The 27,749-nt window shown below is 44.2% G+C and overlaps 1 protein-coding gene and 4 non-coding genes across 5 annotated transcripts; 1 reads left to right on the forward strand and 4 right to left on the reverse strand.

Moving 5' to 3' along the window:
• The first annotated feature begins 5,155 nt into the window (after positions 1-5,155).
• Positions 5,156-5,479, forward strand: LOC124275947. The gene has a single exon (XM_046711649.1). It carries the CDS (start codon positions 5,156-5,158, stop codon positions 5,477-5,479), a length of 324 nt encoding a protein of 107 aa, XP_046567605.1.
• Positions 5,480-26,279: 20,800 nt separating this feature from the next.
• On the reverse strand, positions 26,280-26,361 carry Trnas-gcu. Its single transcript has one exon. It is a non-coding gene; the product is annotated as a tRNA-Ser (tRNA).
• Positions 26,362-26,628: 267 nt separating this feature from the next.
• Positions 26,629-26,710, reverse strand: Trnas-gcu. The gene has a single exon. It is a non-coding gene; the product is annotated as a tRNA-Ser (tRNA).
• A 342-nt stretch (positions 26,711-27,052) lies between these two features.
• Trnas-gcu lies at positions 27,053-27,134 on the reverse strand. The gene has a single exon. It is a non-coding gene; the product is annotated as a tRNA-Ser (tRNA).
• A 267-nt stretch (positions 27,135-27,401) lies between these two features.
• Trnas-gcu lies at positions 27,402-27,483 on the reverse strand. Its single transcript has one exon. It is a non-coding gene; the product is annotated as a tRNA-Ser (tRNA).
• Between the last annotated feature and the right edge of the window lie 266 nt (positions 27,484-27,749).

Genomic DNA, 27,749 nt, shown 5'->3' on the forward strand with positions numbered 1-27,749 from the left:
GTACATCTTCTTCTGTTGTTTACGATGTCCTCAGAAGCTGTATAACCTAAATTCAGTAACGTTATCAACCCGTGAAAATCTGTGTTAGAATTTATGCTGTACTAGTCGTAAGAGGCGACCGACGGGTGATATGGCTCACTGGGTCACATCGTATCCTAATTGTGTAGATCGATGCTCATGCTCTGTGAAATTGAATTATACTAAAGTTTACTCACTGAACTGTGAAGAGATCATTAGCTGTTATTACCACATGCATTCGCCTGGAAACCAAATACAAGACCGATTCTGAGCAGAATACGTGTTCGTGAAAAGCGTCAGCCCTCTTAACATTCTATAAAAGCAATAATGTTTGTGTGTGCTTTAACGCCGCACTCAGCAACATTTCATCTGTGTGGCGACCGTCTGTAAATAACTGGACCAGACAATCCAGTGATTATCATCATGAGCATCATCTAGCCTGACCACACTGTCGCCTCTTACGACAAGCATAAATTTCTGAAGAACAATTCTAACGCGGATTTTCAAGGGTTGATAACACTAATGAATTCAGCCTACACAATTCCCGAGTGCATCTTTAACGATCAGCATGAAATCAAAGCTCCTATGACAGGATTCGTCTCATGGCTGCGAAAAACGCAATACCCTGGAACGAATCTTTGGCAGCTGTGCGTTATTGTTCCTAATATAGAGCTGTCGTGTCAGAAAACAGCTGACGGGTTTATCCCCATTTTCACTTTCATGCCTGACTAGTAGGTGCTCACACACACTCACATATTCGAACACGTATGTTTAACTGTGTTCGTACCACGGCTCAAGACATAACTCAAAGGGTGTTCAGGAATTACTGGTGTCATTCGGGTATGTTGAAAGCTTTGTGCTATACATCATACTTTAAATATGATACAGGTTTCGGCTTCAGGGTATTTTGTGTTTGTTATTTAACGCTGCTTGTCAGTTATATCATCTCTGCAAACCCGTTCTCGAGTGTTGGTCAGACAAACCTGTGATTGATATCATGAACGCTATACACGATGACGGGTAACAATAACACACCACATCAAACATATCAGTTTATCATACACAAACCTTTACAAATATTTATGCCCTTTCGATTATTATTTTCACACTTTCAGGTGTGTCTAAAATTACACACTGCATGTAACGGTTGTTTAAAATGCTGGTCACAGTGTTACATTGGGACAAGGATTTGTCAAACAGTAAGGTCCCGCTTAACACGTTTGCTATTCACACCTAAGATTAAGTTCGAAGCCCGTTACAGATGCCCCTCCCTTATATCTACTGAAAAGCGGCGTAAAACCATACTCATTCACCAATAGGAATTGTTTATAAGGGATCGTTCATAATTTATGGCTGGGGTGTGTGTGTGTGTGTGTGTGTGTGTGTGTGTGTGTGTGTGTGTGTGTGTGTGTGTGTGTGTGTGTGGCGTATGTATGCGTGCGTGTGTGTGTAGCGTATGTGTGCGTGCGTGTGTGTATGTGTGTATGTGCGTGATGGTCATGTACAAAGTCAATCCCCCTCGCATAATTTTTAAGCATAATTGTTTAATATTTTTATATACAAAATGATGACCCTTGCCTCCCCAGAACAAAATGGGTGACCCCCATCCCCTTTAAAATCAACAATCCAGTGATCTACGAAACACGTTGATCTACGCAATTGGGACATGTCGACATGTGTCAACCAAGTCAGCGAGCCTGACCACCTGATCCCGTTAGTCGCCTTTTAGGACAAACATGGGTTGCTGAAGACAAACCAAATGGTACGCCTACGGGCCACAATTCTTCACAATGAATCGCAGCACCTCACATGACTGGGCCTGTTGCTCCTATCATCTACACCTCGTATAGTCTACCATATACATATATGTAAGTTTTAAACTACACAGAAAGACAGAACAATCAGAATTAAAAAATGTGTAAATTTATTTCAAAGTGTGAAAACGTGATTTGTAATAACATTTAAAACATGACGACGGGTAGTACAATTAGAGGAATATCAAAGAGTATGAGAGCATCATAAAGGTATAATTATTAGTTGGCGGTACAATATAAACCTAGCTATTTATGGTCAACAACCCAAAGTATATCACAATGACAAAATCTAACGAGAATAGTCCTAATGATAAGAGCAATGCACAATGGAAATGGTTAGACAATATGCGCACTGCTCCAGTTCCATTAATAGTGCTTTACACTATAATCACAACTGTGACAATGTTACTTTGCATCCAAGGATTGTCTATACTACAACAGTATAACAACATACTGGCCATGGTAGCCACACTTTCAGTATCAGTTCAGAATTCTTGACTCAACTGCCAAAGGAAAGACCTCCCTTTGAGTAGGTGAGATGGATGACTCGAGACTTTCACATATTAGAGTCAGTATTTTGTTTCTCCCACTGATTCACAATATAACAAGTTCTCCAACATAAGTACAACATATTTTCCTGTTGAACTGAGCATCACCAACCTTCTCCCCAATAACAGCTATGGTATATCTTCCACCTCAAGTGATGGATATACACTCGGGGTTGCCCCTGCTTGGCTTGTTGCTGCACCAGCACCTTTTCCATAGGAAACCTTCACTTTCTGTGACACACCGTACCTGAACACCACACTGCCGTGTACAGGCAGCTCCACAGTACGGTTTTGACTGTCAAATTTTAAATCATTCATACTGCCACCACTTCTGATATTAATGTCTTTAAGAATAGTTGACACGTCGTTTTCAACCACCTGCACGACTTTCTCCATGTTTCTCCTGTCCCGAATCACAACCACCACTCTTCCCCTTTAGTTTGATGGCGCTGGTGAATTTATATTTTGCGCTCGTCTCCTCCACCTCCATCATGGCTATTGTTTGTTTCTTACTCTTGGACACTATCGTTGTGTCCACAGACCAGAATCTTCTTCTTTCTGACAACACTGTTTTCATCAGTTCCCACGTGAATGCTGTTCCCGAAACTGGCAGTCGCCATTTGCTTCTTTCGCGCATCTGGAGATTCATCGCCACCGGTCATTCGTGACATTTCGTCCGGAAGGTCCATTTCAATCGTAGTATTCGCCTGCTTGCTGTAGCCTTTGGTCAACGTGATACTAGCAGTAGACTCCGTGTCCTGTTCCGTTTTGAAACTGTGCGTCTGGTCATTGTCTGTATCATTGTCGTACTCCGCCTCAATGACCACTTTGGTTCCAGATTCCAGATCCTCGAACTGCTTCTCATACTTAGTTTCCTGGGTAGTAGTTTTAATTTGTCCCATAAAATCTGAATGTCTGCGTGTTTATACTTCAGTTTGGGCCTGAAGAGCTTTACCAAAAGTTTGTACTTGTGTTCAAATAATGCATCCAAGCCCAAACTTGGAAATATTCCTGTAGATCGATGATTCTTTGAAACATTTTGTTTATGTATCCCGACTGTCGTATTGCGCCGAGCTCAAGCTCAGAGTGAGGCGTGTTTGCTGCCTCTCGGTCTTTTATACCGTTCAGGCGGGACTTCCCCTTTGTAATTCCCTTGCGCAAAGAAAAAATATCTTTAGCTCTCACGTAATCGCAGTCTCAGACAGTAAATGTAGCGTTTGTTCCACGTCATGACAGTCGGTGACAGGCCAGTACAGACACCCAGATAGCATTCGAACCATTGCCAACGTTGGTCCAACGTCTGAATGCTATCTGGGCAAAGATAAATAATTCCTTGTTAATCATTTGTTCATGAAAGTATGACGTTTTATGCAAATCCTAACTCACTCCGACCCAGCCTCACTACAGTCTGTTGTTTGATCCCCGTCTCTGTGATCACGTCTATTTATAACTGTTTGGGTTTTCCCAAGGTTATTTTGTCCAGTGAACTCAACCGCACTCTAAATTGGACATGTGACTCCTTGTTGAGCAATTATATAACCACCGGCATAATTCATATGATGTCAGTGATCACATACGAGTTATAATGACACACCTGGAAACATATGTGCAGCATAGTGCCATCAGCTCCACATAAATACAAACATTTTATTATATTGATAAACGTGTAAGTCAGTTCACTAGTTACAAACAATTCAAGAGCTCATTCATAATTACTTTTAAACATTTACTGGTTATATCCGTCAACTTCTAATAATCATGTGGTTATACAGTGTTATTTGATAAAGCATTGCTGGTCTAACTCCGTTCTCACCGGCACGCTACGAGGGACGCCCAGTGTTACATCTTGAATGACGATCACGACTATTGGGGATATTGTAAGGTGCGAGTAATGTTTACAGTTGATTTGCATCGCGGCTGTCATTCTCTACTTCGCTTTGTCCAGTAGTGAAAGGGTCGGAATATATCTCTACTTTCCCTTCGTCTAGTATCAAATGTGATCTATATATATTCCCTTCGTAATAAATTGAAATATACGTGAAACCCTTCTTAGAATCAGTGAGTTTTCAGTTATAACTACTATCGCTATTGAGCATTTTCACTTTAGGGTTGTAGTGTGCTGTATTAGAATTGAGAGAGTTCAGGGTAGTCTATACTTATAAAACTTTTATGGATCAAGGGGGCCACTTCAAATCTGTCAATTTTTTGACCAAATGTTCAGTACTCTCCACGTCAGATGAAACTCTACATGTACGGAAGTGCTTAAAACTCACTTAAGAAATACAGGGCATCAATTAATGCGTTCCCAGTTGTGTTTCTTTAGTTTTAATGAACGCGCAAAGTCAATCAATAGACGAACGTTTTGACTCTGAATATATATAATTTTGATAGTAACAAACAAACCCATATAAATTAAAAAGGAATCCCAGGGAGACCAGAGATTCAGAACCTGAGAAAATCTAGACTTGTTTCATTTAGGGCTTTAGCATTGCAGTGAGGGTTAGGCAATATGGAACATAATGTGGTTCAGGGACTGTGAAACAGACTAAGTCAATCACCAACGCACTGACCTATCCACTCACTCACTCACCCACCTTTTACAGAGCTGAGAAGACGACGAACGCTACCATTACAACAACCATTACGAAAGGGTTCGCTAAGGAAGGAAGCTTTGGGCTGGAGTTGTCCCTACCCGCTGACGTCGCCAAGGCAACGATTGGGTTTGGTCTCAACTACACTGTTGAAACTGCCGAGGAACATACCATCGCAAAGTCAATGACGTGGGCCACAGATACAACAGTGACGTCAGAACCGAAGTCAGTCACTCTGGCAGAGCTTGAGATTCAGGAACAAGCTTCCAGCTGGACATTCGAGGTCAAGGTCACCATCAAAGGGCGGATAACTGCAGTTATCAAAGGTACCAAGGGCATGACATCTGTTGCCATGACGATTGATGGAGATGTCGCAACTGTCCTTGAAGATCGTCGAGCAGGAACTGCATCGTCTGTACCCAAAGATGTTGACATAAAACATGGCAAGGTCACTTGGCCGGTGACGGGCAAATGTGACTTCCGGTTCGAAACATGTCCCAGAAAGTGAAAGTCTCTGCCTGCACAACCAATAGATAAGAAGGACTAATGAAATTTAGATTTTTTTAAATCCCCACACTGATGCGTCATACGTAAGAAGTTTCAAATGGTAATAGAGTTCCAAACCATTCACTAGTGCTTTGTCCCATGCTTGTCGACTAACGGGATCGGTGGTTGGGGTCGCTGACATGGTTTACGCACGTCATCGTGTCCCAATTTCGTAGATCGATGCCTCAAGATGTCAGTAGATTGTCTGGTCAAGGCAGACTGTCGTCATCGATGATATTATCGGATTTTGAAACAAAACCTAGGTTTATGTTTCCAAGGTTTCCAAAATTAATTTTTCGTATTACCATTCCGGTTCTAAGTGGCTTAGTTGCCAAATCTCGACCTTTCAAATTTCTGCTTTGAATAAATATCTATGTTTCATGAGGTCGAACCTTTCGAAAGAAGTGCGGTTACGTCAATGATCATGTAAAGAGGTGTTTCGCAAAATCCCTGAAAGTCCATTCAGGTAGCTTGAACGTCGCCGTTATCAACCGGAGACGCTTTTACATTACTTATAAGTTCGTATAAGATGAATTGATTTAGAAAGCTGGAAACGGCGTCTGTTACCATGGAAAGATTTGTATTTGCCGGCTGTGTAAGGACTGTGGATCAGAAGAAAACAGTTCTATGGTTAAAACACTGGTATGTTTCCAGGATTGAAAAACAGGCAGTACATGAACGCCTGGTAATAACTTTCTATTAATCAACAATAAACATTTAGCGTTGTATCGGTAATATTACTGTAATTTATTATTGTTGATAAACTAGATTTCTTTCAAAACACACATCGTATATGCTAACTTTTATAAGCAAAGAAATTATTCAACACGGATATGTTTTGTATTTTTATCATACCTTTTACCATTTTCATGTATTGAAGTAGATGAGCAATAGCATAATTATGGTGCATGTGACAATGTGATTACAGAGCTTTACTAGCGCTTCCGATAAATTTTGCCAATACGCCTATAATTTGTGCTTTATTTCATTCTGTTCTGACAATTACCACTGGAGCCACAGATCCAGAAAAGACGTTAACAGGATGGTACTTTGATGTTAACCTGCCTGACACACGGCATAAGGTGATAAAACGGCCGGTCAGCTCTGTAGTCAGTATAATGTGTGTCAGAGTAGGGGGTATGCATGTATAAATGCGACGTGGTGTCCCACTCAGCTGGATCTATGACAGTCAATCTACTCCTGAGACTAGTACACGCATGTACACCGTAATGTTAATCTTCAGCTTTATCTTCTTCCTGTTCATTTGCAGCAATTCTTAAGATACAGATTTAATAAAACAAACACTTCTTTAACTTTGGTTATTTTGTTTAATTTCTACAACAAAAGCAAACATGTGGTCAAAACAGAGACCCAAACTGGTATCACGTACGTTTTTATAGCACAAAAAGCAACTTCATGAAAGACGTTTCAGAGTATGCTGGGCAAGCACGGCGCAGGATTATCAACAATATCAACGTGCTAAGCGCAACAATAAGCGTTACGTTCTCCACGGGCCGACACTTCGACTCCATCCTTCCATAAATGAGGTGGACTCCTACAGTGAAGAGAACAACTGGTCCTAGCTGACGTAAATGGCTCGTCGTACCGTTTGCGAGACCCTCTTCGTCCAATGAATGGTAGTGCTTTGTTGTGGATGCTGGCTTGAACCTGTTGTTCCTTATATGACTGAAGACGATTTGAGGATCACCTGTCGAATGTGACACGATAGCCCTGTGGTCATCGATCACGTGTTCTGCCAGGCCTGGGACAACAGCGCGACGATTTTGAATCTCTCAGGACAAATAAACTTTCTAGCCACTCTTGATCTGACACCTGAATCCCAAACGATTCGATTCCCCGAATGGTTCCCTATGTGTGAAGCCCTTCGTGGCCTCCACCACCGTGATGTTTGCTATTAGTGGCGTAAACTCATACTAGGTCACTCAAGCTACTGAGTGAGTGAGTTTACTTTTACGCCGCACTCAGCATTATTACAGCTATATGGCGGCGGTCTGTAATTAATCGAGTCTGGATCCAGTGATCAACAGCGTGAGCATCGATCTACGCAATTGGGATACGATAACATGTGTCAACCAAGCGAGCCTGACTGCCCTATCCCTCTAGCCGCCTCTTACCATGCAAGCATGGGTTACTGAAGATGAATTCTAACCCGGATCTTCACGGGTCACACGCTAGAATCTTATGGGGCATTTCGTTACTCACCAGCACATACGCTGCAGTGTTCTTTCACTTTTGCCCTCCACACCGCACGTTTCGCTGTGTTGGAGGTGGTCCCGTCACAGGAGACGTCAGTTGAGCCATACATACACCCTAGCGTCGTAGCGGATGCTCTGAAAGGTAACCATGGCAACAGAATCATAAAGTGTCATTTGGCGGGGTTTTTGCAAAAGCAGTCTCGTAATTGTACCACATTGTTTCACCAAAGATCAGTGGTGTGCTGGTTACATCTGGATTAGTTAACACTAGTCAGGAACCTCCTGGACCATTCCAATATGGGATAGAACTTTCCAGAAGGTATTCAGACAAACGTACACACGTGACATTTTATCTCTGACATTACATCAAGGCACCGGTCATCCTGGATAAAGCGACCTCTTTAAGAAACTTAACCATTGTTGCTGCCAGATGCGTTTTATTAATCCCGATGTCAATGCCATTGCTATTCCTTTATGAATATAACATAGGTTTTGTTTGTTTGTTGTTTTACGCCGCACTCAGCAATATTCCAGCTATATGGCGGCAGTTCGTAAATAAACCATTTCGGATGTCCCAGCCATGATATTGTAAAAGTGGCGTGAAACTCCCTTCACCCACCCACGAAGACAAGCAGTTGTGTGAAAAATACATGTCGTCCTGGTATCCCAGCCTAGCCGTGTTTGGAAGTTTGTGATTGGGCAACTTTGCATAAAAATTACTTTGCTCAATGAAGATATAAAGATGAATATAATACTGCGATATGAAATACATTTTCAACCACATACGTCTAAACCGTGTTTGAAATGTTGTATATTTGGGTAAAATAGGAAACTATTGTTTTTGAAAGATAAGATATCAAATATACCGAATAGAATTTGTTAATCATAGGAAAGTTTAATTTTTCACTTTAAAATTTTAAATCAAAATTATTTTTTAAAACATAAAGACTTAGTGTTGACTAAGCGCCCGTACAGTATACTTTGTTCATATAATCTCAATTAATTGAGATATTTTCAATCTGAAAAGAAACGTCTAAAAATCAACTGAGCGGTGTAATAGTTCGTTTGTTCCTCTCTTTATATGCTCGTATGTTATACCTATTATTGTATGTACTTTCTATAGGCTGTTTTTACTTTAACATCATATTAACGTTCCGTCTGGTTCCTATTGTCTTGGACCGTCTCCGTGGTGTAGTGGTTAAAGCGTCCGCCCGGAGAGCGGAAGGTCGCGGGTTCAATCCCCGACCGCGTCATACCAAAAGACGTTAACATATGGTACTTGCCTGCCTGGCGCTCGGCATTAATGGGTACAACAAGAACTGGTCGGCTCGGAGTCAGTATAATGAGTCTGAGTGGGGTATTCCTGCTTCACTGCGGCATGGTATCTCAGTGTGCTAGCACTATAAAACCAGCTTGAGTCTGGGCTAGTACAAGCAGCCACACATACACATACATATGCATGTCGTCATGTGAGCGAAATATTCTCAAGCACGACTTTAAACCCAATTTCACCTCACCTCACCTATTGTCTAGTGACGAGGTCAATCGATATAGGTCACGGAGGGCAATAATTGTGAGCTTGACTTGTCGATTATCGATTAATTTCGGAGAAGTAACTTGAAGTAAAATATGCAAAGAAAGTCTCAAAGAAATCAACATATTTCAAATCACTAGAAAACTGGTGGCATGCTTCATAGCGTCTGATCTTGTGCATAGAGCACAGGTCACACATCAGCTGAAGTTGAACTACGTTGAAGAAAGAGAGTCCTTGGGTTGAGATCATGTTTGGCAGTTAGACTCCTGAGATTTCTGGGACTTTAGTCCTGCCCCACAACGAAGCACACGTGACACATGTGATCTCACCCAAGGCAAGTGCGTTTGTTCATAAATTGCCTCTGTTCACCCCAAACAAGAGAATTTGTACCCTGTGGGGTAAGTCATATGATGGTTAACCTGCTAGGTTGACAGGTTTAGTTAACCTGGGTAATAATGTCGTAGCGTCAACAGGCGCTTTATAAATGTCCATTGTTATCATTATTATTCCTTATTATGCATGGATTACTTACAAAACAGCATTCTGAACATAGGTAGTAATAATCATTTCCCCGTGCACTACACCTATATTCAACAAAAGGGGAAATAAAGGAGAAATAGTATAAAATCGATATTCGTACCTATTTCAAGAGAATTCCCATAAATAAACAATAGCTCTTCAGTTCAACCTTGTACAGAGGGTTCAGCTACGTACACGTGTTATAACCCGGTGGAAACACGGGTTAGAATCGCTTTCCAGCACTCTAATGTTTCGAGGCAACAGAACAGGGCCCAATTGCACAAAGCGGTCTTAGCGTTAAGATGGTCGTTACTCCTATGTAGGACTGCACGGTATTATTGGTATATCGCAAGCGATACGTATTGCAATATATTTTCTGAGAACCGGTATATTGGGTAAAGAACATATATGAAGTTTTTGTGATTATCTTTATGGTTTAAATTAAAGTCTACACACTTTCATACACAATAAATGTTTTCCTTCATTATTCAATTACAAAACGGCATACAATAAATTGTATAAACCAAAAATAGAATCCCTGACTATGAAAATTCTAATTTTGAGATTGCTGTTATCAGAACCATAACATAAATGTTTAGGGACTTATCATGTATAAAATAGAATTGACATGCACAATTAGTGTCACTTGCTGTAAAACACTCAAGCTCCCAATATATAGCAATACGTAGCGCGATACGGGTACCTGAATCGGAATATATTGCAATACAATTTATTTGCCAATACACATGTACTTGTTGGTCCCTGCCTGGCAATCGGCATTAATGGGTACAACAAGGACTGGTCGGCTCGGAGTCAGTATCATGTGTCTGAGTGAGGTATTCATGCTTCACTGCGGCATGGTATCTCAGTGAGCTAGCACTATAAAACCAGCTTGAGTCTGGGCTAGGACAGGCATCCACACATATACATATGAGCGAAAGTGCGGCGTTAAACCCCATTTCACCTCACCTCTAGCATAGACTTAAGAAAGAGTTGGTGCTCATAATATCTATCTCTGGGTTTTCTGACACAGACCAGATCCACCATTAAGCCTTTGTTTCGCGATCGTATGATGGTTGAAAAGTACGTTCAACCGTCGAGAAGAAATATTTATTGATTAATTAATTTAATGTAATTACTTACGTGCAAGTTGAAACTGGGCTGAAGGTCAAGTGTGTGGTTTCGCAAAGGCAGGTCCCACTCAGAGCTGTAAATGAATACATCCGCGATCATTGTGTTGTTGGATAAAGATCTAACACACCCCTTAGGCATGCCAGTAACCAGTTTGAATCTCACATGGGTCCTGGTTGTGTTTCAAGATTTGTCAGCGTAATAATCGTGCTGGTAAGTTACACCTTCGTGAAGCCTAATACCCGCATCACCTTGGTCTGTTTCTGAGTGCGTGAGATGACGTCTAAGCCACTTTTAGCAATATTCCAACAAAATCACAGCAGGGGACACCAGAAATAGGCTTGACACATTGAACCCATGAGGAGAATCGAACCCGGACCTTCGAAGTGACGAGCGAGCGCTTTAACCACTAGTCCAAGCATTGGCTCACTCACATGAACCTGTCGTTCTGTTATATTATTGTTCAAAGTGGCGATAATCCAACTCTCTCACTTTTACAGCCAACGTATTCTGGATAAGCATACGTCTCCTCAACCCCATGAGTGCAAAGATTCTCGATTCATGTAATCGCAATACTAATCTGGCTGACTGCGTCATCGAACGTCGCCTACGTGGGTCGTTGTTCAGAATATCGACCAAACCAATTCCTGACAGGGGGTGGTGGGTAGCCCAATTGTTATATCGTCCGCTCGTCACCTTTAAAAGTTACCTTAATTTTTACCCCACAAATTCATCAATATGCTCACAAACACGACGAAGTAAGTAGTCAAGCTACAGGACACTATCCTTTGAATAATTGAGTTCTGGCTCGCCAGTGGTTGATAGCCTGAACATTGATCCTCGCCATCGGGGCACGATGACCCACAATCATGTCACACCAACACCTAAACAAAACGTACCGCAGCTGACTCCTGATATTGAGTTGATGGTAGTCACGGACTGGAGAGCAGTGGAAGCCTTCGACATGATGGACGTACAACCAGCTCCACTGGCCCCAACCAGACACACAGCGTACGCCTTGGCCGCTCTGTACAAAGGTTGAAAAGTGAATGACGTGATATGAAATCTATACCCTGGTTCACACCATTTCAGTACATTGTTATGTGTCAAGAGTGTGTGAGTGTGTGAGTGTGTGTGTGTGTGTGTGTGTGTGAGAGAGAGAGAGAGAGAGAGAGAGAGAGAGAGAGAGAGAGAGAGAGAGAGAGATACAGTGTTTTTGTGAATCCATGCATGCATGTATGTCTGTGTGTCTATGTATGACTTTCACTTTGACTGCTTTATTTAAGCTATTTTATACATTGTGCCTGTCGGCTCGGGTGGCACTGCTACAAAGAGGCGTACATCAGACCGTATTATCCTCGAGAGAAGCATACAACTTTTGTGTGTGTGTGTGTGTGTGTGTGTGTGTGTGTGTGTGTGTGTGTGTGTGTCTGTCTGTCTGTCTGTCTGTGTCTGTGTGTATCTGTGTGTCTGTCTCTTGTGTGTCTCTGTGTGTGTCTGTCTGTGTGTGTCTGTCTATGTGTGTGTGTCTGTCTGTCTGTCTGAAGCGTGCGTGCGTGCGCGCGTGCGTGTATGGATGGATGTGTGTGTGTATATATGTACATGTAAATCCCAACCAACCCAAGTGTATCACATGTCAGTTGTGGGAACGTATGACGTATCAGGTTCTGTTGAAACCCAGACGCACGTTGTCGTATTTTCATGTCATTGGTACACACAAAATGTACATCTGTCTCGTGATAGGCATGCTCATGGTAGGCTCTCTCAAAAGTTACGTTCCTAACTTAATACGTAAATGTGTGTGCCCTACTCATATCTTACGTACTTTACTTATAACGTGCGTGTCCAGTCATAACTAACTTACATGCCCTATTCATATCTAAAGTGTCCGACACATAACCTACGTGCCACACCCACGACACATTTGGCTAACTCTTAACTTTAATGACCTACTCACGACCAACGTATGTGGCTTCTCATCCTTCTCATATCTAAGTGCTCGACTTATGACTAACGCATGTGCCCTTCTCAGATCAAAGTGATCTACTTAAGACGAACGTATGTGCTCTTGTCATATCTAAATGATCTACTGTAACTTACGAGCATCTGTTGATATCTGCAACGCCGGGCGTCGTGTAGTCGGCGTTAAACTGCGTCGTGCAGCTGTCACATGTCGCAGCAACGTGGCCAACAACAGCTGTTGGAACTGCGAAACAGAAGATGTTAAGCCGGATCACATTTCGTCAAATTTCACGGGTACTTTCATTCAAGATTTCCTTTCAAACATGTGAGAAAGACAGTTGTTATGTTCGCTACGGGCTTATATCTCACCCTATCATACAGACACCGTAACCTTTGTTCGTTGTTGATAGAGTCCACGACGTAACCGATATCAGTTGACTGTAGTGTTCTGGAATTACCATGCACTAGACGACTGGGCTACCCGTGTTCTAGAATGTGCAATTTGTAGCTGCTCAAATTAAAACACAAATTCAGAGTGAGTGAGTATATTTTTACACCGCTTTTAGCAATATTCTAGCAATATCACGGCGGGGGACACCAGAAATGGGCTTCACACATTAAATCCATGTGGAGAATCGAACCCGGGTCTTCGGCGTGACGAGCAAAGCTGTACCCACTAGGCTACCCCACCGTATCCACAAATACAGACAGCAATACAGACGCCGTTGTACAATATAAAACGTGTGGCAAACCCAAACTGATTCATGACACTCAATACAAGACAAGTCCTTGAATAAATAAAGCAATAGTGAAGCAGGACATTCAAATATAGAAACTTATAAAAACAATGCACTATCACTATTGAATTATACGCCTGTACCAAATTCATTACACAAATAAGGATTACCATATTTTCACGAACAAGCGCCCAGGCACTTATTTTTTCAACAGACTTCCAGACCCGGAGCTTATTAGAGGGCCGACGCTTATAAGAGAAAATACGGTATACACGTAGTCGCGGCTAAAACAGTTTGTGAACAAATGATCAGAGTAAATAGCAGAAGTTCTGTACCATTCATTTGATACAGAATTTCCATCTAATAGGACTTTCTATTGATGTTGTAAATTCTAACAAATTCGTTCTAAAATTAATCCACACTATGTTTTCAAATTCTATTTACATATAATTTAGTTGGTAACATTTTCATAGCTGAACAAATACAAGAAATCAAAATTAGAATGAAACAATATTACCTAAAACAAATACACTGAAGACCTGGGGGAAGAACATCACTTCACCGAGTGTCGCAACTGGAGTACTGAAACTAACTGAACACTGTATAGTAGGTCTGACTTTGGTAATGAAGTGTAGGTCTCACGCACCGAATCAACCAATCGTTTTCACAAAAGACAGCTGAATATCGATCATTGAACTGTAAGAAAACTCATCTGTAACCACCCATCATTGATTTTTGGTTCTGTTACAAGTTACTAACACAGCAATACATATATACATAATTAATGTTTGACATACTCCCGGCTCCAGTTGTTCTAAGATGTAAGGGACATGGCGTTTTTAAACAACAATCTTTTCCTCAAAACGCTGGAAATATAATCATGATAAAGTGCAAATACATTGTTGTTGACTATTATGTGACTCATTTCACAGTAAACCGTGGGTGTCTTGAAACCTTCACTAAATATATATCCGTCAAAGCTAACACACAGGCACTACAGCTGTGGTGATCAATTGTGTAACTATCACATCAGCAAAATGTAACACAGGTTTCTAGTTGGTGACTGTTTATTATAATATTAAACGTTTTGCTGAAGATCACGCCTTTAACTAAACATGATAATGTTGGTTTTAATTAAATCCTAAGACTGTTTGAAAAAGGAAACATAATTTTGAGAAATCAAGATTCCCTTCAGTAGGAAACCATCAACTCCCTGAAAATGATGAGAAAATATCTAATACATATTATAGTGTTTATAGAGCTTTATACTAAAGAAAAAACGAAATATCAACATGCTGCACAAAATACAGAATGGAGAGTTGGACTCCCAACCTTCATTGCCGATGCTGTCATGGTATTGGTCATGGTATGTAGATACTAAATGAAGGCATGAATAACTCATAACTTACTGCCCGTTAATGAGAAATAATGGATCGGGTAACAATGAGTTAACAACAGACAGTTGTTCTGAACACTTTCTATTTATTTACGTCGTCTTGGAAGTCAAAACAAGAGGTCTTTTATGATGACGGAACACACGCTATCACCAAGGTTAAAACTATCGATCATTCCAGAGGGGATCTCGCCTTAAACCAGTGACACTAATGACGATTAGGTGTTAAAAATTTGTGACCAAGATCAGTGTCGTCGTTCGTTTGTGTATAACGCCACACTATTAAACATTCCAGCTCTGTCACGTAAGTCTGTAAATAATCGAAACTGGACTAGACAATCTAGTGATTGACATCTTGAGCATATGTCTACGCAACTAAGATAGGATGACAAGCATTAACCGAGTCAGCGAGTCCACTCTACCCCACCAGTTGCCTCTTATGACAAGCATGGGTAGGTGAAGACCAATTCTAACCCGGATCTTCACTTGTCACTGTCGTCGTCGTCCGACGGCGTTAAACGTAGATCATGCTATCGATCATGCCTTATTATGGAAATGACATGAAATTATGACACCGTCCCAAACAAACGCACATTTGTATTGTACTTTGTTAAAGCTATCCAAACAACGATAGTAGATCATTGATAGTCAGGTAACACACAAACATCACATTGTGTAAACAACTCGAATTTAATGTGCTGAAGAAACCATCGTTCATGTGGTAACTCTCCCGTCTTCCTTGTGGTGACTCTCTCGTCTTCCTTGTGGTGACTCTCCCATCTTCCTTGTGGTGACTCTCTCGTCTCCCTTGTGTTGACTCTGTCTTCATTGTGGTGACTCTCTCGTCTTCCTTGTGGTGACTCTCTCGTCTTCCTTGTGGTGACTCTCTCGTCTTCCTTGTGGTGGCTCTCTCGTCTTCCTTGTGGTGACTCTCTCGTCTTCCTTGTGGTGGCTCTCTCGTCTTCCTTGTGGTGACTCTCTCGTCTTCCTTGTGGTGACTCTCTCGTCTTCCTTGTGGTGGCTCTCTCGTCTTCCTTGTGGTGATTCTCTCGTCTTCCTTGTGGTGACTCTCCCATCTTCCTTGTGGTGACTCTCTCGTCTTCCTTGTGTTGACTCTCTCTTCATTGTGGTGACTCTCGTCTTCCTTGTGGTGGCTCTCTCGTCTTCCTTGTGGTGACTCTCTCGTCTTCCTTGTGGTGACTCTCTCGTCTTCCTTGTGGTGGCTCTCTCTCGTCTTCCTTGTGGTGATTCTCTGTCGTCTTCCTTGTGGTGACTCTCCCTCTTCCTTGTGGTGACTCTCTCGTCTTCCTTGTGGTGGCTCTCTCTGTCTTCCTTGTGGTGACTCTCTCGTCTCTCTCCCTTGTGTTGACTCTCTCTTCATTGTGGTGACTCTCTCGTCTTCCTTGTGGTGACTCCTCTCGTCTTCCTTGTGGTGACTCTCTCGTCTCTCCTTGTGGTGGCTCTCTCGTCTTCCTTGTGGTGACTCTCTCGTCTTCCTTGTGGTGGCTCTCTCGTCTTCCTTGTGGTGACTCTCTCGTCTTCCCTTGTGGTGACTCTCTCGTCTTCCTTGTGGTGGCTCTCTCGTCTTCCTTGTGGTGATTCTCTCGTCTTCCTTGTGGTGACTCTCCCATCTTCCTTGTGGTGACTCTCTCGTCTCCTCCTTGTGGTGGCTCTCTCGTCTTCCTTGTGGTGACTCTCTCGTCTTCCTTGTGTTGACTCTCTCTTCATTGTGGTGACTCTCTCGTCTCTTCCTTGTGGTGACTCTCTCTGTCTTCCTTGTGGTGACTCTCTCGTCTTCCTTGTGGTGGCTCTCTCGTCTTCCTTGTGGTGACTCTCTCGTCTTCCTTGTGGTGGCTCTCTCGTCTCTCCTTGTGGTGACTCTCTCGTCTTCCTTGTGGTGACTCTCTCGTCTTCCTTGTGGTGGCTCTCTCGTCTTCCTTGTGGTGATTCTCTCGTCTTCCTTGTGGTGACTCCTCCCATCTTCCTTGTGGTGACTCTCTCGTCTTCCTTGTGGTGGCTCTCTCGTCTTCCTTGTGGTGACTCTCTCGTCTTCCCTTGTGTTGACTCTCTCTTCATTGTGGTGACTCTCTCGTCTTCCTTGTGGTGACTCTCTCGTCTTCCCTTGTGGTGACTCTCTCGTCTTCCTTGTGGTGGCTCTCTCGTCTTCCTTGTGGTGACTCTCTCGTCTTCCTTGTGGTGGCTCTCCCATCTTCCCTTGTGGTGACTCTCTCTGTCTCTCCTTGTGGTGGCTCTCTCTGTCTCTCCTTGTGGTGACTCTCTCGTCTTCCTTTGTGGGTGGCTCTCCCATCTTCCTTGTGGTGACTCTCTGTCTTCCTTGTGGTGACTCTCTCTGTCTTCCTTGTTGTGACTCTCCCTTCTTCCATGTGGTGACTCTCTGTCTTCATTGTGGTGACTCTCGTCTTCGTTGTGGTGGACTCACCACATGGTGACTCCCTCTCGCTCCTCTCATTGTGGTGACTCTCTCGTCTTCCTTGTGGTGGCTCTCCCATCTTCCTTGTGGTGACTCCTCTCGCCTTCATTGTGGTAACTCTCTCGTCTTCCTTGTGGTGACTCTCTCTCGTCTTCTCCTTGTGTTGACTCTCTCTTCATTGTGGTGGACTCTCTCTGTCTTCCTTGTGGTGACTCTCTCGTCTTCCTTGTGGTGACTCTCTCTGTCTTCATTGTGGTGGCTCTCTCTCTCTTCCTTGTGGTGACTCTCTCGTCTCTCCTTGTGGTGGCTCTCGTCTCTCCTTGTGGTGACTCTCTGTCGTCTTCCTTGTGGTGACTCCTCTCGTCTCTCCTTTGTGGTGGCTCTCTCTGTCTTCCTTTGTGGTGACTCCTCTCGTCTTCCCTGTGGTGACTCTCTCTGTCTCCTCCTTTGTGGTGACTCTCTCGTCTTCCTTGGTGGCTCCTCTCGTCTCTCCTTGTGGTGACTCTCTCGTCTTCCTTGTGGTGGCTCTCCCATCTTCCTTGTGGTGACTCTCTCGTCTCTCCTTGTGGTGACTCTCTCTCTGTCTTCCTTGTTGTGACTCTCCCTTCTTCCATGTGGTGACTCTCTCGCCTTCATTGTGGTGACTCTCTCTGTCGTCTTCCTTGTGTTGACTCTCTCTGTCTCTCCTTGTGTTGACTCTCTCTTCATTGTGGTGACTCTCTCGACTTTCCTTGTGGTGACTCTCCCGTCTCTCCTTGTCGTGACTCTCTCTGTCTTCCTTGTTGTGACTCTCTCGTCTCTCATTGTGGTGACTCCTCTCTGTCTTAATTGTGTTGACTCCTCTCGTCTTCATTTGGTGACTCTCTCATCTCTCATTGTGGTGGCTCTCCCATCTCTCCTTTGTGGTGACTCCTCTCTGTCTTCAGTGTGTGGTGGCTCTCCCATCTTCCTCTTTGTGGTGACTCTCTCTGTCTTCATTGTGATGACTCACCACATGGTGACTCTCTCGTCTTCCTTGTGGTGACTCTCTCGTCTTCTTTGTGGGGACTCTCTCGTCTTCCCTTTGTGGTGATCTCTCTCGTCTTCCTTGTGGTGACTCTCCCATCTTCCTTGTGGTGACTCTCTCGTCTTCCTTGTGGTGGCTCTCTCGTCTTCCTTGTGGTGACTCTCTCGTCTTCCTTGTGTTGACTCTCTCTTCATTGTGGTGACTCTCTCGTCTTCCTTGTGGTGACTCTCTCGTCTTCCTTGTGGTGACTCTCTCGTCTTCCTTGTGGTGGCTCTCTCGTCTTCCTTGTGGTGACTCTCTCGTCTTCCTTGTGGTGACTCTCTCGTCTTCCTTGTGGTGACTCTCTCGTCTTCCTTGTGGTGACTCTCTCGTCTTCCTTGTGGTGGCTCTCTCGTCTTCCTTGTGGTGACTCTCTCGTCTTCCTTGTGGTGACTCTCCCATCTTCCTTGTGGTGACTCTCTCGTCTTCCTTGTGGTGGCTCTCTCGTCTTCCTTGTGGTGACTCTCTCGTCTTCCTTGTGTTGACTCTCTCTTCATTGTGGTGACTCTCTCGTCTTCCTTGTGGTGACTCTCTCGTCTTCCTTGTGGTGACTCCTCTCGTCTTCCTTGTGGTGGCTCTCTCGTCTTCCTTGTGGTGACTCTCTCGTCTCCTGGTGGCTCTCTCGTCTTCCTTGTGGTGACTCTCTCTGTCTTCCTTGTGGTGACTCTCTCGTCTTCCTTGTGGTGCTCTCTCGTCTCCTTGTGGTGATTCTCTCTGTCTTCCTTGTGGTGACTCTCCATCTTCCTTGTGGTGACTCTCTCTCTTCCTTGTGGTGACTCTCTCGTCTTCCTTGTGGTGACTCTCTCGTCTTCCTTGTGTTGACTCCTCTCTCTTCATTGTGGTGACTCTCTCGTCTTCCTTGTGGTGACTCTCTCGTCTTCCTTGTGGTGACTCTCTCGTCTTCCTTGTGGTGGCTCTCTCGTCTTCCTTGTGGTGACTCTCTCGTCTTCCTTGTGGTGGCTCTCCCATCTTCCTTGTGGTGACTCTCTCGTCTTCCTTGTGGTGGCTCTCTCGTCTTCCTTGTGGTGACTCTCTCGTCTTCCTTGTGGTGGCTCTCCCATCTTCCTTGTGGTGACTCTCTCGTCTTCCTTGTGGTGACTCTCTCGTCTTCCTTGTTGTGACTCTCCCTTCTTCCATGTGGTGACTCTCTCGTCTTCATTGTGGTGACTCTCGTCTTCGTTGTGGTGACTCACCACATGGTGACTCTCTCGCCTTCATTGTGGTGACTCTCTCGTCTTCCTTGTGGTGGCTCTCCCATCTTCCTTGTGGTGACTCTCTCGCCTTCATTGTGGTAACTCTCTCGTCTTCCTTGTGGTGACTCTCTCGTCTTCCTTGTGTTGACTCTCTCTTCATTGTGGTGACTCTCTCGTCTTCCTTGTGGTGACTCTCTCGTCTTCCTTGTGGTGACTCTCTCGTCTTCCTTGTGGTGATCTCTCTCGTCTTCCTTGTGGTGACTCTCTCGTCTTCCTTGTGGTGGCTCTCTCGTCTTCCTTGTGGTGACTCTCTCGTCTTCCTTGTGGTGACTCTCTCGTCTTCCTTGTGGTGGCTCTCTCGTCTTCCTTGTGGTGACTCTCTCGTCTTCCTTGTGGTGACTCTCCCATCTTCCTTGTGGTGACTCTCTCGTCTTCCTTGTGGTGGCTCTCTCGTCTTCCTTGTGGTGACTCTCTCGTCTTCCTTGTGGTGGCTCTCCCATCTTCCTTGTGGTGACTCTCTCGTCTTCCTTGTGGTGACTCTCTCGTCTTCCTTGTTGTGACTCTCCCTTCTTCCATGTGGTGACTCTCTCGTCTTCATTGTGGTGACTCTCCTTCATTGACTGGTGACTCACCACATGGTGACTCTCTCGCCTTCATTGTGGTGACTCTCTCGTCTTCCTTGTGTTGACTCTCTCGTCTTCCTTGTGTTGACTCTCTCTTCATTGTGGTGACTCTCTCGACTTCCTTGTGGTGACTCTCCCGTCTTCCTTGTCGTGACTCTCCCGTCTTCCTTGTTGTGACTCTCTCGTCTTCATTGTGGTGACTCTCTCGTCTTAATTGTGTTGACTCTCTCGTCTTCATTGTGGTGACTCTCTCATCTTCATTGTGGTGGCTCTCCCATCTTCCTTGTGGTGACTCTCTCGTCTTCAGTGTGGTGGCTCTCCCATCTTCCTTGTGGTGACTCTCTCGTCTTCATTGTGATGACTCACCACATGGTGACTCTCTCGTCTTCCTTGTGGTGACTCTCTCGTCTTCTTTGTGGGGACTCTCTCGTCTTCATTGTGGTGACTCTCTCGTCTTCATTGTGGTGGCTCTCCCATCTTCCTTGTGGTGACTCTCTCGTCTTCCTTGTGGTGGCTCTCCCATCTTCCTTTTGGTGACTCTCTCGTCTTCATTGTGGTGACTCACCACATGGTGACTCTCTCGCCTTCCTTGTGGTGACTCTCTCGTCTTCCTTGTGGTGACTCTCTCGTCTTCATTGTGTTGACTCTCCCGTCTTCCTTGTGTTGACTCTCTCTTAATTGTGGTGACTGTCTCGTCTTCCTTGTGGTGACTCTCTCGTCTTCCTTGTCGTGACTCTCCCGTCTTCCTTGTTGTGACTATCTCGTCTTCCATGTGGTGACTCTCTCGTCTTAATTGTGTTGACTCTCTCGTCTTCATTGTGGTGGCTCTCCCATCTTCCTTGTGGTGACTCTCTCGTCTTCATTGTGATGACTCACCACATGGTGACTCTCTCGTCTTCATTGTGGTGACTCTCTCGTCTTCTTTGTGGTGACACTCTCGTCTTCATTGTGGTGACTCTCTCGTCTTAATTGTGGTGACTCACCACATGGTGACTCTCTCGTCTTCATTGTGGGGACTCTCTCGTCTTCCTTGTGTTGACTCTCTCGTCTTCATTGTGTTGACTCTCCCGTCTTCCTTGTGTTGACTCTCCAGTCTTCATTGTGGTGACTCTCTCGTCTTCATTGTGGTGACTCTCTCGTCTTAATTGTGGTGACTCCCCCGTCTTCCTTGTGTTGACCCTCTCTTCATTGTGGTGACTCTCTCGTCTTCCTTGTGGTGACTCTCGTCTTCCTTGTGGTGACTCTCGTCTTCATTGTGGTGACTCTCTCGTCTTAATTGTGGTGACTCTCTCGTCTTCATTGTGGGGACTCTCTCGTCTTCCTTGTGGTGACTCTCTCGTCTTCATTGTGTTGACTCTCCCGTCTTCCTTGTGTTGACTCTCAGTCTTCATTGTGGTGACTCTCTCGTCTTCCTTGTGGTGACTCTCTCGTCTTCCTTGTGGTGACTCTCTCGTCTTCCTTGTGGTGGCTCTCTCGTCTTCCTTGTGGTGACTCTCTCGTCTTCCTTGTGGTGACTCTCCCATCTTCCTTGTGGTGACTCTCTCGTCTTCCTTGTGGTGGCTCCCTCTCGTCTTCCTTGTGGTGACTCTCTCGTCTTCCTTGTGGTGGCTCTCCCATCTTCCTTGTGGTGACTCTCTCGTCTTCCTTGTGGTGACTCTCTCGTCTTCCTTGTTGTGACTCTCCCTTCTTCCATGTGGTGACTCTCTCGCCTTCATTGTGGTGACTCTCTCGTCTTCCTTGTGTTGACTCTCTCGTCTTCCTTGTGTTGACTCTCTCTTCATTGTGGTGACTCTCTCGACTTCCTTGTGGTGACTCTCCCGTCTTCCTTGTCGTGACTCTCCCGTCTTCCTTGTTGTGACTCTCTCGTCTTCATTGTGGTGACTCTCTCGTCTTAATTGTGTTGACTCTCTCGTCTTCATTGTGGTGACTCTCTCGTCTTCATTGGTGGCTCTCTCCATCTTCCTTGTGGTGACTCTCTCGTCTTCCATTGTGGTGGCTCTCCCATCTTCCTTGTGGTGACTCTCTCTCGTCTTCATTGTGGTGACTCACCACATGGTGACTCTCTCGCCTTCCTTGTGGTGACTCTCTCGTCTTCCTTGTGGTGACTCTCTCGTCTTCATTGTGTTGACTCTCCCGTCTTCCTTGTGTTGACTCTCTCTTAATTGTGGTGACTGTCTCGTCTTCCTTGTGGTGACTCTCTCGTCTTCCTTGTCGTGACTCTCCCGTCTTCCTTGTTGTGACTATCTCGTCTTCCATGTGGTGACTCTCTCGTCTTAATTGTGGTTGACTCTCTCGTCTTCATTGTGGTGGCTCTCCATCTTCCTTGTGGTGACTCTCTCGTCTTCATTGTGATGACTCACCACATGGTGACTCTCTCGTCTTCATTGTGGTGACTCTCTCTCTTCTTTGTGGTGACACTCTCGTCTTCATTGTGGTGACTCTCTCGTCTTAATTGTGGTGACTCACCACATGGTGACTCTCTCGTCTTCATTGTGGGGACTCTCTCGTCTTCCTTGTGTTGACTCTCTCGTCTTCATTGTGTTGACTCTCCCGTCTTCCTTGTGTTGACTCTCCAGTCTTCATTGTGGTGACTCTCTCGTCTTCATTGTGGTGACTCTCTCGTCTTAATTGTGGTGACTCCCCCGTCTTCCTTGTGTTGACCCTCTCTTCATTGTGGTGACTCTCTCGTCTTCCTTGTGGTGACTCTCGTCTTCCTTGTGGTGACTCTCGTCTTCATTGTGGTGACTCTCTCGTCTTAATTGTGGTGACTCTCTCGTCTTCATTGTGGGGACTCTCTCGTCTTCCTTGTGGTGACTCTCTCGTCTTCATTGTGTTGACTCTCCCGTCTTCCTTGTGTTGACTCTCCAGTCTTCATTGTGGTGACTCTCTCGTCTTCCTTGTGGTGACTCTCTCGTCTTCATTGTGTTGACTCCTCCGTCTTCCTTGTGTTGACTCTCTCTTCATTGTGGTGACTCTCTCGTCTTCATTGTGGTGACTCTCGTCTTCCTTGTGGTGACTCTCGTGTTCATTGTGGTGACTCTCTCGTCTTAATTGTGGTGACTCTCTCGTCTTCATTGTGGTGACTCTCCCGTCTTCCTTGTGGTGACTCTCCCGTCTTCCTTGTGCATATTGACAAAGGGAAGACATCCTAGTTAGATTAAAATATGGTCTGACAACCATTATTGGCATGAGTATATATTCAGATACTACGCGTTCGTCTAATTGCAATACTGCTTTGTATGAGCCCAGAACTCGCTGTTCGTCGTTAGGGGCGATTACTGGGGCTCAAATAATGAGAATATTTATAATGCACCTTTTCCAGGCTAGATATCCTGCTCAAAGCGCACAATCTGATCATTATTACCCCGAATAACCCAAGCTCCCTGTTAGGCGCTAGAAGGTTAATAGTCTCACGACTTATTTCACCGGGTACCCATTTCCTGCTGGGTGAACAGAGGCAACTGTGAACAAACTCACTTGCCTAAGGTGAGACCACATGGATCAAATGTGCTTCGTTGTGTGGCAGGACTGAAGTCCTAGAAACTCTCAGGAGTTAACCTGCCAACACGGTCACACATCCAAGGTCTGTCCGAGCCCAACGTTGCTTAACTTCAACTGATTTGTGACCTGAGCGCTATGCACAGGGCAACGTGCCACCACACAAAAGGCTCTGATGAATGACATGGATAACTGTGCATCATCGAACCCCGATGACGTTGATTGTTACCCACGTGGCAAGAATAAACACTATTTGCGTCATATATTTAAAGCCTAATACAAATGTACTAATGCCAACAAAGATATTACCGCATGTGATCATTAATGAAAGTACAACAGTATTTGGTGCAAGTATAACGGACAGCATTCTTAATGGAGAGGAAGTTCTGAAAAAAAATTCGAATGTAACTCTCCTTGAAGTTATAATGCAAGCTTGCTGCATTTATGACGTAAAACTGATTCCTCGGCAGTACATAGGAAAACTGTAAGTCGTTATCAAAAGCGAAACGTTCGGGTTCTATTTTATTATTTCACTTTCTGTTCCAAACAAGACTCTCTATATATTTTTAATAAGTTTAATTGTATATCCAAACAACGCACTCTCTGGTTTCTTTAATGAGTTTAATTTCAGGCGGTTGGGTAACCTAGTGGTTAAAGCGTTGGCTCGCCATGCCGAAGACCCGGGTTCGAATCCCCACATGGGTACAATGTGTGAAGCCCATTTCTGGTGTCCCCCGCCGTGATGTTGCTGGAATATTGTTAAAAGCGGCGTAAAACCAAACTCAGTCAGTCAGTCAGTCAGAGTTTAATTCCACTCTACTCACAGTATTAATTATTGACAAACTTATCCCTGAGACTTTGCTAACTGTAGATAATAACCAATACAATTACCACAGCTCGTCTGAAATGCGATAGAACATAACAGGTAGAACCGCATCCAAGATTCAGATGATAAGTCCAACGACCGTGATATTCGCCACGCTCTACATATTACATCCCACTCAGTTCTGTCTAGTCATGGGGTTAACACAGGTACGATTCCATTGATAAGAAAATCGATTAGCAATCCCTCTGGTTGGGAATACTGAAAAAATATTGAAAGACAACCACTGGAACAAAAAATCGTGTTTTATTTATGTCTAGCCCAATGAACCAAATAAGACGGGACAGAAGGCCCGGGTCAGTAGAACAGGTGAACGCCTTCTTTATTAAGAATTTATTAAAATAGATCAAGCATAAGTTAGTCAGCGTGAGAAGATGTATATGGTTCGCTAGGTCATGGCTGATATTGGAACAATCTGCATGCATGTATGTGTAGATATGTATAGGCAACACACCTAAAGTACATAGATACAATGCAAAAACACCCATTGCTTCATTCCTCCGAACTCACCCTTTGGAGCATCCTCGATAATCTCCAGGGTATAAATTACAATAACTCTCCACTTCACCTTGGATGCATCTACGGCTCGAGCCGATGATTTTATTACCTCCCTTGGTTGGCTTTTTATCCAATCAGGTGTCGACGCTGGGAAGTTGAGCGTACCAATCACAACTCGCTTTCACTTTTTAAATTATCTAACCGATTAAACTTGAATAAACTGTGGCGGCTGCGATCGCTATATTTCTTGACACTGGCAAGCTCAGTTGTAACGGCGGCTTACCTGATTGGCTACTGTGAGAATTCGGACCCAGCAAAGGGAGGTAATAAAATCATCGGCTCGAGCCGTAGATGCATCCAAGGTGAAGTGGAAAGTTATTGTAACGTATACCCTGGAGATTATCGAGGATGCCTTTGGAGAAGTGCATTGACTCTCATGGGTCCAGGTACAAGCCCTAGGTTGAATTAACAGACGGAAACGCTGGGGAAGCGGTTGAAAAATGGAGTAGAATATATTTATTGATGTGACTAAAAATATCAAAGCGAAAGTGTAAAGTCAGCTTCAAATATTATTTTAATTTTTTTAAGTAAAACGTCAAAGCAAACTACAGTGCAATGACATAAGAAAAACACATACAATTCAATAGTATGACATATAAACCCTTTAAGTCTATTGAACATATAGAATCACTCAACACTACACGTCCAACTGTTGGGTATTCATACATCTACATGAGTGAACCAGACGCAAATAGCTATATGTACTCTTAATGTTAAGGCTAACTTCAAGCATATATTTATGTCATGTCATACCAAGCTGTATTTGCTGCATATCCTCGTGCCAAAAGGGTAGTCACGCGTTTTCACCTTGACAGGTCTCAAGGTAAGAAGCTCGTTAATCATGTACTGGCTTACCTTCACTCACAGCTTCTTTCAACAAAAACAGCACTGCAGGAGCTCTGTATTCGTCCTAGGCGAATTAGCAATGTACAGGAAGTGACAGCTTATTATGCAAACGGTTCAGTGGACACTAATATACACAACATTCTACTTTTGGTCAAAAATAACAAATGAAAACTGATTACTAAAAGTGACCTGTCGACGAGGATGGGATTCGAACCCACGCGGGCAGACCCCAATGGATTAGCAGTCCATCGCCTTAACCACTCGGCCACCTCGTCAGATAATACTACTAGCTGCAACGTTGGATTGCTATTAGCGTTAGTAGTAAGTACAGTCTGTTCTGATGAAATGGAAAGAATTCCACGTGCACAAGGGATAGTGACACGTTTTCCCAAACATCAGTATAATCATTGCCAGCCAAACTACAACACAGCGTAATCTTCTACAGGCCTATGAAAAAGCACAAAGAAGCTATCATTGAAAATCGTGCTAAAGTTGCTGGAGGGCAGGCGATAAAATATCACTTCTCCGTAAAAAGAACCTGTCGACGAGGATGGGATTCGAACCCACGCGGGGAGACCCCAATGGATTAGCAGTCCATCGCCTTAACCACTCGGCCACCTCGTCAGCTGATAATGGAAATGCAATGCTTGCTTTTTATGACTATGGAAAAATCGACCAAGCTGTATTTGCTGCATATCCTCGTGCCAAGAGGGTAGTCACGCGTTTTCACCTTGACAGGTCTCAAGGTAAGAAGCTCGTTAATCATGTACCTGGCTTACCTTCACTCACAGCTTCTCTCAACAAAAACAGCACTGCAGGAGCTCTGTATTCGTCCTAGGCGACCAATTAGCAATGTACAGGAAGTGACAGCTTATTATGCAAACGGTTCAGTGGACATTAATATACACAACATTCTACTTTTGGTCAAAAATAACAAATGAAAACTGATTACTAAAAGTAACCTGTCGACGAGGATGGGATTCGAACCCACGCGGGCAGACCCCAATGGATTAGCAGTCCATCGCCTTAACCACTCGGCCACCTCGTCAGATAATACTACTAGCTGCAACGTTGGATTGCTATTAGCGTTAGTAGTAAGTACAGTCTGTTCTGATGAAATGGAAAGAATTCCACGTGCACAAGGGATAGTGACACGTTTTCCCAAACATCAATATAATCATTGCCAGCCAAACTACAACACAGCGTGATCTTCTACAGGCGTATGAAAAAGCACAAAGAAGCTATCATTGAAAATCGTGCTAAACTTGCTGGAGGGCAGGCGATATAATATCACTTCTCCGTAAAAAGAACCCGTCGACGAGGATGGGATTCGAACCCACGCGGGGAGACCCCAATGGATTAGCAGTCCATCGCCTTAACCACTCGGCCACCTCGTCAGCTGATAGTGGAAATGCAATGCTTGCTTTTTATGACTATGGAAAAATCGACCAAGCTGTATTTGCTGCATATCCTCGTGCCAAGAGGGTAGTCACGCGTTTTCACCTTGACAGGTCTCAAGGTAAGAAGCTCGTTAATCACGTACCTGGCTTACCTTCACTCACAGCTTCTCTCAACAAAAACAGCACTGCAGGAGCTCTGTATTCGTCCTAGGCGAATTAGCAATGTACAGGAAGTGACAGCTTATTATGCAAACGGTTCAGTG

The sequence above is a fragment of the Haliotis rubra genome, unplaced genomic scaffold (genome assembly GCF_003918875.1).
Source record: "Haliotis rubra isolate DU_JTF1 unplaced genomic scaffold, ASM391887v1 Scf2043, whole genome shotgun sequence".
Taxonomy (NCBI): domain Eukaryota; kingdom Metazoa; phylum Mollusca; class Gastropoda; order Lepetellida; family Haliotidae; genus Haliotis; species Haliotis rubra.